The sequence below is a fragment of the Pan paniscus genome, chromosome 8 (genome assembly GCF_029289425.2).
Source record: "Pan paniscus chromosome 8, NHGRI_mPanPan1-v2.0_pri, whole genome shotgun sequence".
NCBI classification, from domain to species: domain Eukaryota; kingdom Metazoa; phylum Chordata; class Mammalia; order Primates; family Hominidae; genus Pan; species Pan paniscus.
The window spans coordinates 117,117,597-117,133,676 of record NC_073257.2 but is presented as its reverse complement, the minus strand read 5'-3'; the positions used below and the strand labels follow the sequence as shown (position 1 = coordinate 117,133,676).

General features: G+C 41.7%; 1 protein-coding gene across 1 annotated transcript in view; it reads right to left on the bottom strand.

The window, feature by feature from the left end:
• SORCS3 (sortilin related VPS10 domain containing receptor 3) overlaps positions 1-16,080 on the bottom strand; it is a 616,732-nt gene that overhangs the window by 9,716 nt on the left and 590,936 nt on the right. Inside the window, exons 21-23 of the mRNA XM_003825558.7 lie at positions 9,865-9,988; positions 8,199-8,311; positions 2,621-2,752 (exon numbers count right to left, since the gene is read on the bottom strand). Of these exons, the coding sequence (XP_003825606.2) occupies positions 2,621-2,752; positions 8,199-8,311; positions 9,865-9,988 (369 nt within the window). The remainder of the gene's footprint in view (positions 1-2,620; positions 2,753-8,198; positions 8,312-9,864; positions 9,989-16,080) is intronic.

The following is a 16,080-nucleotide window of genomic DNA, read 5'->3' as shown; positions in this document are numbered from 1 at the left end:
AAACCAAGGAAGTACAGTTGACCCTTGAACTATACGGTTTTGTTTTTGTTTTGTTTTGTTTTGTTTTATACTCTTAGGGTACATGTGCACAACGTACAGGTTAGTTACACATGTATACATGTGCCATGTTGGTGTGCTGCACCCATTAACTCGTCATTTAACATTAGGTATATCTCCTAATGCTATCCCTCCCTCCTCCCCCCACCCCACAACAGGCCCAGGTGTGTGATGTTCCCCTTCCTGTGTCCATGTGTTCTCATTGTTCAATTCCCACCTATGAGTGAGAACATGCGGACAGTTTTGAATTAAGCAGATCCACTTTTTTTTTTTTTTTTTGAGACTGAGTCTCACTGTCGCCCAGGTTGGAGTGCAGTGGCGCGATCTCGGCTCACCGCAGGCACCACCCCCCCGGGTTCACGCCATTCTCCTGCCTCAGCCTCCTGAGTAGCTGGGACTACAAGCGCCCGCCTCCTCGGCCGGCTAATTTTTTGTATTTTTAGTAGACACGGGGTTTCACCGTGTTAGCCAGGATGGTCTCGATCTCCTGACCTCGTGATCCGCCCACCTCGGCCTCCCAAAGTGCTGGGATTACAGGCGTGAGCCACGGCGCCTGGCCGCAGATCCACTTCTATGTGGATTTTTTCAACAAAATGTGGATGGAAAATACAGTATTCACAGGATGTGAAACCTGCATATACAGAGGCCCAACTACTTCTTCTTTTTTTTAGATGGAATCTCTCTCTGTCGCCAGGCTGGAGTGCAGTGGCATGATCTTGACTCGCTGCAACCTCTCCCTCCTGGGTTCAAGCGATTCTCCTGCCTCAGCCTCCTGAGTAGCTGGGATTATAGGCACGTGCCACCACGCCAAGCTAATTTTTGTATTTTTAGTAGAGACGGGGTTTCACCATGTTGCAGAGGCCCAACTTCTTACATGCAGGTTCTGCAGGGTCAACTGCAGGACTTGAAGATGCACAGATTTGGTATATCAGAAGTCCTAGAACCATTCTCCTATGTATACTGAGAGACAACTATAGATGGTAATATTTGCTTATTCTGGAGAGGAGAGTGAGAGACAGAAAGAGGCATGCCTACAGTCACTGGTGAATTAGAGCTATAATAGACATAGATGTTTCATTCAACTCCTAATTCACTGCTCTTTTATCCATGCCTTTATAACACTCTAAAAAGACCTGTTATGGGTTCCAATGAAAGAAGTTCAACCCATCATTAGCTCTGTAATCTGATTAAGTCATAGACACAGGGGATGTAGGCCGCTGCCAGGATTAAAGCAGGTACATATACTACCAGCCCACTCCTCTGCGTTTTCTATCTTAGAGACAATGGGAAGCAAACATCAAAGCAGAAGCTGCCTCCTTTTTATGGGATAATTTTTGTTCTTTACTTTTCCCTAGCAAGTCGCAGAACACAGAACATCGATTTAATCACTCTGTAATTCCCACATGAAAGCTGAGGCCGACTTAGGCTGTTGTCCCTAACTCTTATCTCGCTGTATGTGCCTTAATATCACAGCTGCTATTCATCACTGTAATTACCTATTTATCTAAATGGATGGATATTGTAGCTTCCAAATATAGTTCACACATGCCACTTGCTATTTCAGAATAAAGAGGTCTTGTAAAAGTGATGTATGCATTAAGAAGCTAAATTTATTTCTGGCCAACTTCAATATGCAACCCTGCAATGCAAGAAATTATTTCTCAGAGAAACTGCAATCACATCTCTACCGCTCAATGTCTGTGGATGGCTGTAAGTAAGGATGGGGTGATGGCCAGTGAGTATCACAGGGACACAAAATTTGTCTGTACAATGATTACCTCATATGAGAGCAAATGTTTGTGATTCATGCCGATTTTCTGCAGCCTCATGCTCACTTATTTCTATTGCACCTGACTTAGCATCATGAGAAAGAAAGGAAGGGTGAAACAGTGCAGGCATTAAGACCTCAGGAGGAATAGAGGTTGAAAAGGAGAAACACCAGTCCTGCCATCCCCTTTACTTCCAGGACAGTGTGCAGATCACAGTATAGTTCTATATGCCCATTTGATAAGAACAGTAAATCACAATCCCTTTTGGAAATGTTGCTTCCTTAGTTAAAGCAAAGAGAGGCAATACATCCCTCTCCAAAAAATCATGTTTGAAGGCAGTTCATTTTCTCCCCAGAAGCAGAGCTTAACATTGGCCAGGATCTTTAAGGGCCAGTGCAGTTTAAAGACAAGAGGCACATAGTCCCAGAAATAAACAAGGAAATTCAAATTCCCCCCTTCTTTCTCTCTCTCTCTCTCTCTCTCTCTCTCTCTCTCTCTGCTGCTCCCCTTCCCCTGTATCCCAGGAAGAGTCACTGGGAGGGAGGCATGAGCTGGCACAGGGATGTCAGACATTGGAATGAATAATGCCAGGGGTGCCATTCCTTTCTGAGTAGCTGAATGCTCCAGTCTATTTGCACCTGTATTTACTCTGGGTAAGGGTGATTGCTCTTCAAAACCTTGGCTGTTGGGGTAATGGAAGAGAGCCTGTCTCCCTTTCTGGCTGAAAACAGCTTTGTGCCCTCTCAGGGTGTAGGGTGCAGGCAAGGGTCCCAGCCAGATTTACTTTCACTTACTTGTTCCAGGTCCCCTTCATTGCCTTTCCTCCTCTCTGTCAGGTTCTTGGGTGGAAGAATGAAAAGCTCTGCTGAAGTGGGGAGACCAGGAAACACGGCAATGAGGATCTGGTCCTCTGGGACACTGGTTACCTGCAAAGATGTTCAGACAAAGAGAGGCTGTGGAGGAGCCAGCCCTCCCCAAATCAATGACAAGAGCAGAGTGTGCACAGCCAGATGGCTCATGTGAGTTTTTCAAATGCAGCTTTTTAGGCACAGGCTCCAATATACATTCAGGCTTTCTTTCAGTTTTTCCCTTAGACCTGCTAGGTAAAACATTATTAGTTTCACTACCTCCCCTGCTCTTATATACATTTTTACTGAAACTAGAATGGGATTACAAATGATTTTTAAAACATTATTTGCTGGGAACATTGGCAAAAGTTCCTCTCATATTTTCCATTTTTCTATGAGAGCTAGAGCTTCTGGCTGAAACACAGGCTGGGTGCAAATGAGGAAAAAGAAGTCATAAACAAACATGGGAAAATGCAAATTTAAAGAAAGCCGAGCAATACTTGCTTTCACTTATTAAAGCAGGATTTTTTTTAAGTGTAATAGCTAATATTGGTAAGACTGCATTGAAGGAAGTTCCCTCATTTGGCACTGGCAGTGCTAGAAATTGATACATATTGCCAATTTGTTTTCTGAAAGACTTAATTTAAAGGCCATAAAAATATTCATACCCTTCAGTCAGTAACTGTAACTTGGTGAATTTGTTCTAAAGACATGATCCAAAATATAGGAAAAGCCATATGCAGGAAAAAACACAACATTACTTATAATAGTAAATAAAGGGGAAAACCTCCAGTATTCAAAAAAATAAGCAAATACTGGTATAATCACCTGATAGACTATTATGCCACCACTAAGATGATAATAAGTACTATGAGACAACATAGAAAAATACTTATGATAGCTGCATTCCAATCTATTTCCTTACATTTCTTTGGTTACAACTCTATAAAAATACAAATATATAGAAGAAAAAAATAACAAAATACTAAACGTGGTTAAGAGGCTGAGAATACGAGTGAATTTTTCTATTCCTGAGGGGTTAGTAAAAGAATGATACTGCTTTTGTGATAAAAACTTAAAAGTAAGCTTCTGTCTGAAGGCAAATTTTTAAAGAAAACAGGATGCTGAGTTCTCCCCCGTGAAGAGTAAGCTTGTTCTTTCCTATGTGTCTCCTGAAGATCTTTTATCCAGAACATCACCACCTCTTCTGTCAATCCAAATATATAATTTGTGAATCAGGTGAAATACCCCCATCCTCCAAAGTGCCCCCTGACTATCTCTACCTGCAGTGATCTCCACCTTAGCCTCCCACCCCAAACGCCTCCAAATGACCATGTCCACTGCATTTCAGAGATATAGATCATGTCCACCGTGACACATGATTACATCTGTCTGGTGTAGTCTTTTCTCAGATAGATCCTGATATGGTTACGCTTTGTGTCCCCACCTAAATCTCACCTTGAATAGTAATCCCCAGAATCCCCAGGTGTTGAGGGAGGAATCAGGTGGAGGTGATCAAATCCTGGGGGTGGTTTCCCCCATCCTGTTCTCATGATAGTGAGTTCTCATGAGAGCTAATGGTTTATAAGGGGCCTTTCCCCCTTCGCTCTGCCACTCTTCTCTTTCCTGTCACCCTGTGAAGGGGTGCCTTCCGCCATGATTGTTAAGTTTCCTGAGGCCTCCCCAGCCATGCAGAACTGTGAGTCAGTTAAACCTTTTTTCTTTATAAATTACCCAGTTTCGGGTATAGAAGTTTGAGAATGGACTAATACAGGTTCTTATGGTGTGATTGCCCAGATATTTCTGTCTGGGGTCTCACTGTTCCCAAGAATGCTTGACACAGAGTAAAAATTAAATAAATAGTTGCTAGATTGAACAGAAGCAGAGAGTTTGGTTGTTTTCCATTTGCTCAGCTCTGATTCCTATTTGGAATTAGGCTTACAGATTGGAGTTAACTCTCAGGGATGTGATAAAGAAAAGTGAAAGAGCCAGCCCGCAGGGAAGTAAGAAGCAGCAGTCAGAAGCCTAAAGAGTCCACCAACCAGGGAGGCATCCTCTTAACAGCCTGAGGTGGTTAGCTAGATGCCTCAACACTCTTTCAAAGCATGATCCTTAGTAGCATTAAGTCCTAATGCCAAGTCCATAAGGCTGGGGGCCTTTAAGTACCTTAAAGCAAGTCTCAGGAGGCCAGACTAGGGGCAAAATGCAGAGAACCACCCAATGCAGTGAAGGGTTGGGTGGTGAGCTTTTTAGTGACTTGACTGGTGTGACCCTTTGTCTCAGGAAAGAACAATGTCAGGGAGTGTCAGTCCACCAAGGCCCTTACAGAGACCTTGGAGCAGTGTATACAGATTCATTTAACCCATCCAAAGGGACATACGAGTGATTGGTCCTTGTGAGATTTGAGGTCTGAGAATCAACTAACAGGACTGATTATTATTATTGCAATTACAAGTTATTTCCTAAAAAGCTAGTATCTTTTTAATGAACGTAACCATACATAACACAACCCAATTCTGGATGCCTTGCAACCAAAGACATATGCTATGATCTGAATGTTTTTGCACCCCCCACCCCCATTCATCTGTCAAAACTTAATATCCAATGTGATGGTATCAGGGTGGGGCCTTGAGAGGTGATTAGGTCATAAGGGTGGAGCCCTCATGAATGGGATTAGTGCCTTTATAAAAGAGACCCCAGAGAGCCACCTTGCCCTTTCCACCATGTGAAGACACAGCAAGAAGGTTCTGCCTATGAATAAGCAAAGTGGCTTTCACCAGACATCAAATCTACCAGCATCTTGATCTTGTACTTCTCCGCCTCCAGAATTATGAGAAATACACTTCTGTTGTTTATAAGCCACCCAGTTTATGGAACCTTGTTATAGCAGCCCAAACAGACTAACACAGCATACATAACAGTCTCATTCTCATCTCATTTTTTCTTTTTGGTTTTTTTTTGAGATGGAGTCTCACGTCGCCTGGAGTGTACTGGAGCAATCTCAGTTCACTGCAACTGCCACCTCCTGGGTTCAAGCAATTATCCTGCCTCAGCCTCCTGAGTAGCTGGGACTACCAGCATGCACCACCATGCCCGGATAAATTTTTTTTATTTATTTTTGTAGAGATGGAGTTTCACTGTGTTGCCCAGGGTGGTCTCAAACTCCTGAGCTCAGGCAATCCACCTGCCTCGGCTCCCAAAGTGCTAGGATTACAGGCATGAGCCACCACTCCCAGCCCTCATTCTCATCTCTTTCTATGAATAGTCTCTTTGTAAAAAGATTTGAAGTGTAGTTACTCTTACAGACCGCTCCATACAGCAATGCTCCTATGTCATTCTCTTCTATTTATTCTTCTTCCTATCTGTCAGCTCCTTCTCCATGTCCTTCCTGGATCTTTCTCCTCTGCCTTGGGGAACCACCAGCAGTGTGTCTGCCTTGTCCCCCAACTCCTCTTTGGAGAGCCTAACAACCTCCACAGCCTCTTCTCTTACATCTCTCCCTCCAGCATGAACCTCTGCTTCATCTTCAGATCCATATTTTCAACCCTCCTGGTCATCTTCAACCAGTTGTTTCTCACGTGCTCCAGACTTACATTAAAAGTCAAATCATTATTGTTTCCCAAGCGTGTTTCTCCTACATAGTCCCCATCTTGATTAATGTAAGGCCATCTCCTACTGGCTCTTGTTATGAGAGAATTTCTCTCTCCCTCTCACCCACACGACATTTCCTTAGTCACCAATTCTATTGTTCAATTTTTTAAGTAGCCTTTGCCTCTTTTTCTTGAGCACCTTATATTTCTGGCCTAGATAACTCCAGTGGTCTTTCAGCTGGTCACCTTTTGTGAAATGTCTCCCCAACTATGCATTGCCACCAGAATGGGTTACTGACATATAAACCTATTCTCTTACTAAAATAAAAAAAAGAATACTTTTCATACTTTTCATACTTCCCAGTGCCTACAGAATAAATGCCAAGCTTCTGTTGGTCTCTCAAACCCTACACAATAGGACATAACCATCCTAGCTCAATTTTAGCTGCACTTGCCCTTATAACCTACAGACTGGCTACACCAAACTCTTTGCCATTTCCCAAATATGTTGTACTCTTTTTTTTTTTTTTTTTTTTTTTTGAGATGGAGTATCACTCTGTCACCAGGCTGGAGTGCAGTGGCGCAATATCTCGGCTCATGCAACCTCTGCCTTTTGGGTTCAGGTGATTCTCCTGCCTCAGCCTCCCGAGTAGCTGGGACTACAGGCACACGCCACCACACCTAGCTAGTTTTTGTACTTTTAGTAGAGACAGGGTTTCACCATGTTGACCAGGATGGTCTCGATCTCTTGACCTCAGGTGATACACCCGCCTCGGCCTCCCAAAGTGTGCTGTACTCTTTATAGTCCACGACTTTGAACATGCTGCTCATTCAAACACCATCTGCCCCTGTTAACTGACATTTATCCTTGCAAACACAGTTCAAGTATTCTCTCCAAAGATGTTCCAAGAGTTCAACAAGTATTTATTGAGTTGCAAATCCATGCCAAGTCTTCATGTCCCTGGATAGCGTGAATCATACTGTTCTCTCTGCCCCATACAGATGCTGGCCATGCCTCTAGCTTAGAGCTGCTTATACATTAGACTTATTTCTACATTTCAATTGACCATGTTTTATTCATCAATATATTCTAGTGCCTACCTCTGAGAAAATGTTTAACAAAACCCTTTTACTTTCTCTAAGGCAAATTTGACCTTGGATTAACTCTGTATTTCTATTACCCTGCTGGAACGCTCTGTTTCCTGGCCTGTAGCCTTCTGAGTGCAATCTGTGGCCAACGGTAGTCTTGTGAGTATAAATGTTTGGTTAAGAAGATCCTATTGGTGAACAAAGAGCCAGACAAGTGCATAATATTAGCAAAAACTCAGTGAGTTGTCCATCCATTAGTGCATTAAAGGGATCAAGCCCTTATCTCAAACAAATTCATAATAAACATTGGGCCAGTTTCCTTCTTCAAACATTGAACTAGACTCTCTTTTACTCTTCTCTTCCTCCTTCTTTAATCCTACAATTCTTGCTTTTTCTTCTTCTTTTTTTTTTTTTTTTTTTTTTTTTTGACAGAGTCTTGCTCTGTCACTCAGGCTGGAGTGCAATGGCGCAATCTCAGCACACTGCAACATCTACCTCCCCAGTTCAAGCAATTCTCATGCCTCAGCCACCTGAGTAGCTGGGATTACAGGTGTGCGCCACCACATGCAGCTAATTTTTGTATTTTTAGTAGAGAGAGTTTTGCTATGTTGGCCAGGCTAGTCTCAAACTACTGGTCTCAAGTGATCTGCCTGCCTTGGCCTCCCAAAGTGCTGGGATGACAGGTGTGAGCGACTGCACCCAGCCTCTTCTCTCTCTTTTTACAGAGAAATAATCTTTATCTAACTGTGGAATGCAGTTTTAATCCATGCCAATGTATTGTGGACCACACCATCTAGTTCTTTTCTTTATTCGCAAGAACTTAAACAAAGACAAAGCCAACTTACTTTAACCAGAGCTCGCTTGATGACATTGCCAATATCTTTTCTCCACTCAGGAATGTCAGGATTGTGGTAATCCAGATTAGGAGAGAATGATAAAAGCTGGGACTGGAAATATTCTGCAGGGAGAAAGAATGTTTAAGTGAGGCTGGGAGAGTGAGAAGAGAGAGGGTGTGACAGGTGTGGAGCTCCACCATCACTGTGCTTTTGGTAAAAGGTCTACTCTTTCACCAGGCTTCTGCTAGAATTCCTTGTTCTCAGCTTGTTTCCTGACTTCTGAAATAAAGTAGAATTTGGTGATTAGAAGTAGATTTGTGCTCCTACCAGTTTTGTCAGTGTCTAAGATCTTAAGCCTTTCTTCCTGTATATTATCTGAAATGAAAGACAATTATGAAACTCCAGAAGGAGACGTCTGCTACTGTAGGTGGTACCAGGCAGAGCCAACACAAAGCATTAACAATTTGGGCTTGGTTGGAATGGAGTCTTTTCACTTCTCCTTCCTTAATCCCTTCACCCATTGTGCTAGAAACTGCCTCTGAGGATTAGAAAATAGGTTTAAACTTTGTATCTTGACCTGGTTGGTGAGTATACAAGTGCATTCACTTTGTGGTAATGCATAAAACTAAACACTTGTGCCCTGCACGCTTCTGTATAAAATTTACAATACAATTAAAATGTTTACTTTGAAAGAAACACACAAACCTTCCATGTGCCCCTCGAAGAGCCTGAGAAGCAAGTTTGCAGAAAGGTAGGAAAAAGAATTTACCTGGTGTGAGGCTGGAGGAACATAATCTGATCAGAGGATCACAAGCCTTCACTTAACTTTCTAGAAAACCACAGTGATATTTACATTACCTGTGTAACAAACCTGCATGTTGTGCACATGTACCCTAAAACTTAAAGTATAATACATAAAAAAAAGAAGAAATGAAGAAATGAAATGAAGAAATGTAAAACCAAAAAACCAATTACCATTAAAGAAATCAAACTAGTAATGAAAAATCTAAAAAAAAAAGAAAAGAAAAGAAAACCACAGTGATACTGGTTGTGTCTAGGGACCTGGGAGAGGTTGTGTGAAATGGCAGTAGAGGCACTTTCATTTATAATAAACTTAACAGTGGTTCTCCAGGGTTGAGAACAGGATAGTAGTCCTATTCACCCTCTTCTGCCCTAGTCCTAACTTATATTCTTAGCCTTATTATCTAGTTTTGCAGCCAATGATATTCAAATCTCCAACAATCAAGAAAGCCATCTGTTGTGAATAGAGATCATCTCATTAACTGAGCAATGAATCCTACAAGGCAGGGATCATGACTCCTGACTTTTGGAAATTGCTGGTCCTCATCTCACAAAGAGTGTGTCCTGCATATATGTTGTAGATACCTCCCAGCTTGCATTTCCTTCAATTTGTGATACATGTCTTTGTCTAATGAGAACCCTAAACAAGTTGTGAGGCAGACATAACACAGGGGATGACAAATACCTGTTTGTGGTATACATATCTTATAACCTCAATCTCTAGGTCGGAGGTAGGTTTGGAAGCTTCCTGTTGACCTATGTAATTTTCCCAGGGCCTGAGGAATTTCCACCACACTCAATGATTGTAGGGAGAGTGGACAGAGGAGATTAACTGAGCGGGAAGGAGCATCACAGAACAATTTTCAGGGCTTACCATGAACTGCAATCTCTTTTGTGTCCTGGATGAGGGCATTCCCAGCAGCCACCTGGACTGTGATGGTGTTGGTTCCTTCTGCAAGGAATGTGAAGGAAATGCTGCTGTCCAAAGTGATGAGAGGCTACAAGAAGAAGTAACAATACTCATTCAGTCTTGTGTGGGATATCAACTTTATTTCCTTTCCTGAAACTCTCAGACTGTCATCCTAACTTGGAAAAGAAAAACAAACAAACAAACAAACGTTATACCGTTTCTTAAAACTGTGATTATTCTTCCAGTATCTAGGAAGAGTATTAGTATACTTGAAACACATTATAAATTATTAAATTCTAGAAATAAGGATAAGACTGGGCATCCTGGATTTTGCATGTCATTCTGCTCCTTCTCCTGGGGCAAAGTAGAAACAGCTTTTGTAACCTGTCCCTGTTGGCTTTGGGAATAGGAGATCATTTCCCTTCTCCTCCAATATCTGGTGTCACTTATATTTTCATCCTATATTTCACTGGATTATGAGACCTTTCTGAGAAGTGATCACATAGTTATTTACTTCTGTATTACCCACCCTAAGCACACTGTCTTTTTTTTTTTTTTTTGACAGAGTCTTGCTCTGCCGCCCAGGCTGCAGTGCAGTGATGCGATCTCGGCTCACTGCAACCTCCGCCTCCTGGGTTCTAGCAATTCTCCTGCCTCAACCTCCCTAGTAGCTGGGACTACAGGTGTATGCCACCACACTCAGCTAATTTTTTGTATTTTAGTAGAGATGGGGTTTCACCGTGTTGCCCAGGCTGATCTTGAACTCCTGAGCTCAGGCAATCCACCCACCTCGGTCTCCCAAAGTGCTAGGATTACAGGCGTGAGCCACTGCGCCCGGCCGCACATTGCCTTTCATAGCGCAGAAAATATATGTAAATTAGATGCACCATCAGATTACTGACTTTTTATATTATTATATGTGTGTTTCCCATTGCAAGGCATTTTTACCATTTTTAATAGGTTGGAAAATACACAAACAAACATATTTGTGATCATTTATTAATCTTTTTCTTTCTGTTTTTCCCCCAATAATCATAACATATAGGAAGTTCTCAAGGATGAAGACAGAAATAGAATGCAGATATACCTCAGAATTCACAGAGGATTGGTTCCAGGACCGCTGTGTATACAAAAATCCATGCATACTCCAATCCCACTGTAGACCCTCCATATCTGCAGGTATTGCATTCTGCAAATGCTGTATTTTCAATCTAAGTTTGGTTGCAGATGTGGATCCTGACGATATGGAGGGCTGACTGTATTTCTTGAAAAAAAACAACCCACATATAAGTGGACCTGTACATTTCAAACCCTTGTTGTTCAAGGTAGGACCCATAGAATTTTGGTGGAAATGTAAAATGGTAGAATGATTTAGGAAAATGTTTAGTTTTATAAGAAATTGCAATAACTTTTTCCAAAGTGGTGTGACAGTGACAGGAGGCAGCCAAATGCCTAGGCAGATAGGGGTGGGTACCCAGTGAAACCCCACCTCCAAGCTAAAGACGGTTTAAAGCCTGAAAGCCAAGTTACAAGTTAAATCTTTGGACTGGATTGAAAACTTTTCTCCCTGTTTGGTGCGCTTTCTCTGATTGATCCCTATTCTTCACCTACTTTACATATACCTACTCTTTCCTAGTTGGTTTTCTACACTGTCATGCCCACCTTTGAGTGGTGTCTTCACTTGATCCTTTTTTGCATATTCACAAACCAGTCAGCACACAATCCCCATCCTGTGCCTATAAAGACCCCAGACTCAGTTGGTAGAGAAGACGACGGCCTGACTTCTGGGAGGAGACAGCCTGACTTGAAGTCAGGGAGGAGATGACCTGCCCTTCTTGTCCCCTCTCCAGCTCCCCTCTCTGCTGAGAGCTGTTTTCATTGCTCAGTAAAATTCTCTGCCTTCACCATCCTTCAACCGTCCTTCAACCTCATTCTTCTTGGATGCCAGACAAGAGTTCAGGACCCACCGAGTGTGGGTACCCAGAAAGACTGTCACACTGGCCCTTTACTCGCAGTGGCAGAGGGCAGCTGCCCCACATGACAAGGCAAGGGGCCAACTGAGCTGCTAACATGCCACTGTCCGCAGATGGTAGAGCTAAAGGAGCACTCTAACACCCCCTCTGGGGCTTCAGGGTTGTGAGCACCCTCACCTGGGGCTGCTGCGCTCCCCCTGAGGTGATACACCTGGTCTGGCCATGGGCCCTCCACGGAGCTTGCTCCTGTGTCAGCACCCGGAGTGTATGGCCAGATCCCACACTAACTCGCTCACATGCTCCCTCCCACAAGCACGGTGGGCCAGGTAGAGGGAACACCACTGCTGCGAGTTCAGTGAAGGGGCCAAGAAAAATCCTCCATCAGTTGTACTATATGTATATTTTATGATTTGGGAACTGCAACCCTAAGAATTTAGTCAAGAGAAAAGAAGACACAAGTATACAAACAAAAAAATAAATGTTCATAGTGGCTTATTCATAGCAGCCCAAAATAGGAAACAGCCCAGGAATTCATTAGTAGGAGATTTAGTAGGAAATAAATACTGAGATATATATATATATATATATATATTTTCAGTGTTTGTGTGTGTATATGTGTGTGTATACAATCAGTATGGATAAATCTCCAAACCAGCAAATCTAATTTATGATGAAAAAATAGAATAGTGGTTGGTTCTGGAGACTGGGCTGGAGATTGACTGAGAAGGGGGACTGGGCTGGAGATTGACTTAGAAGGGGCACGAGAGGACTTTCAGGAAGTTTGGATTACACAGGTGAATGTCTTTTCCAAAACTCAGTAAGTACACACTGTTGAATTTTGCATTCCATTGTTGATAGGATTTATACCCCCACAGGGCTAAAAGTATAAAAAAAAATCAACTACGGTTAATGATTTGCAAGCTGAATCATTTAGGACAAAGAATATAGGTGTCTTAAATTTACTTTGAAATGAATAAAGCATCAAGATAGACTAATGGATGTATGCAGAAGGATGGACAGATAGACATGTGATAGAACAAGCATAGCAAATATTAATGGTAGACTACAGGTGGTGTGTATGTTGATGTTCACTGCACAGTTCTTTCAGTTTTCCGTTTTGTTTTACTGCTTTCAGCTATTTCTCATCTTTTCCCACCTATCACCACCAGGCATTTTTCTCCCTTAATAGTTTTCTCTTTAGAGAATCTTCACTACTTCCAGCTCATCTTCTTCAGCTCTCAGTAGCATACATGGCCCTCTCTCCTTTTTCTGTCCTCTCTTAAGATTCAGCTGGTCGGTGCTGTCTTGGGCAATGGAATCTCTTTTGAGAGTGATGGAATTCTTCCTGTCCTAGCAGATTTGATCTTGTCTCCTCCATCTGGCTGTTTCCCTAGGAGATCCAGGGCCCAGCAAGGGTGCAGGGATGCAGAGCAAAGGGAATGCCATCTGAAGTAAGAGAGTATGTGCCCTCCTGCCAGCCAGTCAGGGCACTCAGCCACAGCAAACAAACTGTGCCGAATGGGAACACTTGGTCCCCAGGTGGCAAGCCACAGACTCTTGTGCTGGGAAAATGGCAGGAGCTAATTTTGTTTTCCAAATTGCTTTTGTTTCTCATCAGCTGTTATGGCAGCATGGCTGATTTCACCTTCCTTGCAAAGCTGGAACACTCAACAGGATTCTTGAGTTCTTCATCAGCCACTGATATCTGGTGCCCAATGCTAAATTAAATCAAGTATTTTAAGGTTCATTTACTCAAATATATTAGGCAAGCAGACACATTTATTAAGCCAGACCTCTGTTAATCCCAGCAAATTGGCCTTTCAGAGCCCCACAAATCCAATAGGCAGCTGATTGACTTCTCTGTCTCTGTGCTTCATCCAATCTACAGAGCCAGCCCACAGCAAGGCCCCTTAGAAAAATACCTCATGCCCTGCCTAGGCTGTGAGCTACATCCCTCCCCACAGAGAATCCCTCATGTGCGACAGGTCACATATTATACACTGAGCCCAGCAAGAAATCGACAAAGCTCTGTGTGACTATTTAGTTATGAGATTTCCACTTGACTAATGGAACTAAGCAAGCTGCAGGGAAATCTTTGGATGCAGCCTACATCAGTTTCCCAGACACAGTAAGTCAAGTTAATATTGTACACTTTAAAATCTCTGCAACTTAAAATGCATACCTTGATAACAGCTGCCAGTCCCAAATTGGACAGACTATGCAGTCACTATGCTTGCCTTATTTAAAACCTTCAGCAGATTATATAGTAATGTGTGCAAAGTGCTCATCATATGAGGTACAAAGGCTGGATATATAACTGTGGATCTACCACGTTTAGAACTATATAAAAAATCTTAACATACAAAGAAATAAAGCAAAATACTATCTATAGCTACTAGTTTTAAACTAAAACTCAACTAAACTAGTGATATAAGATGGAACCAAATTCATGGTTCTATTCACTAGTTTAGTTTAAAACTAAACTAGTAGCTATGGATGCTATTAAAGAATAAAGCAAAGAAATAAAGCCAAATAATACAGTAAACTAGTAGTTTAAAGCTAAAGTGATAGTTATAGATTCTATTTGGCTTTATTCCTTTGTCTTTGTGTGTTTTTAAAGGAGAAAAATGACTGGTGGTAATAGGTGGGAAAAGATGATAAATAGTTGAAGGTAGTAAACCAAAACTCCCATACTTTTATGCCTATGGGATTAATGTGAAAATTCACAGGTTAAAAAAGCACTTTCCCTCAAATACAGATACACGAACATACGCACTTAAATACATCTAAAAACTCTTTGACAGTATCTGTCTAAAGTATTACTGTCCATGAATCTGGTTCTATCTTATATCATGCTGCCCTAAATCAGAATTTTTGTGACAAAAGCAAAAGCATCAATTTTTATCATTCAAAGCCATCTGTCATCTATCTTCCTCACCTTTCAGCGTTTTCTCCAACTTCTGCCCAAATGAATCCTTTAACTTTGGCTGAATTAGTCTATCATCCCCAAAGCCTAACCTCTACACAAAAATCCCTCTCTTTCCTCTCTGCCTCAATTCTACTGCTCCTTCCATGCCAGCTTAGGCTCAACTTTGTATATGACTCACTCCATGATCAACAATGTCTGCATATCCATCACTCCCCAGGCTGCCTGACTTAGCCAGTAATTTTACATTCCTATTGCATACCTGCTTTTATCTATTCTTGAATTTTAGCCTTATATTCTCAAATAGATTACATGTTTCTTGAAAGCAACAAATGGAATTTACACTGCTTTGCATTCCACACAACATGTAGCACAAACGACAGGCTCTTAAAAAAGATCCACAAAAGTACTGATGAAATTTCACATTGCCCACTGATAGATTTGTAGGCACATGAGCCTACAGTTGGATTTCAGAAATTCTTGCTCTTTTCTGTTTGCTTATAGAATCTATTTGCTTGTCAATTATTGCATATGTGCTCATTGTGCTTTCTTATTGGGGACATAATCTCCTTGAAGGTATGGAGAATGTCATATGTGTTTTTCTATCCCTAATATCAACGAGCAAAAGTCTGATTATAAAGCAGGATGCCAATGCACTCTTATCAGTAGGATTATTTAATTTAACTACTTACATAGTAACCTAGTCACACAAACACAAACACATAAAACGGCCATAAAACATCACCTTCCAAGGTTATTTCCTTAATTGTATTCTCTGTAAAATGGGATAATTTCTATTTCATCAGTGATGTTCTGATAACAATAAAATCCCTCAGTACACAATGAGTACCAGAAATATATGCTCAAAATTAGTACTAGTTCCTTTTACAGGTCAGTTTGCTGGTCAAAGGGAACCAAACAGCTCTAAAATCACGGCATTCCCCATATACGCAGAGACATTCATTCATTTGCCAGCCAAATATAGTGCTCACTGGATCAACTACTGGGGACCATGGCCATCTTGATGTGTTTCTGGCATGATGTTACCAAATAGCACTGCACTGAAAGTGCATCTCTTTCAAATGGACCAAGTAAACATTTTTAGAAATTGGACTGTAATCTGTGGAAGCAAGTCAGGTTTTTAGCCTAAATACAAATGCTATTTATGCAAATGATGGGCACAACAGTGACTAATACTTCCAAATGCTCAGATGTGTTCTAAACACTTTCTACGCCTTTCTTTACTTAATCCTTGCAGCAATACTTGATCATAGATACTAC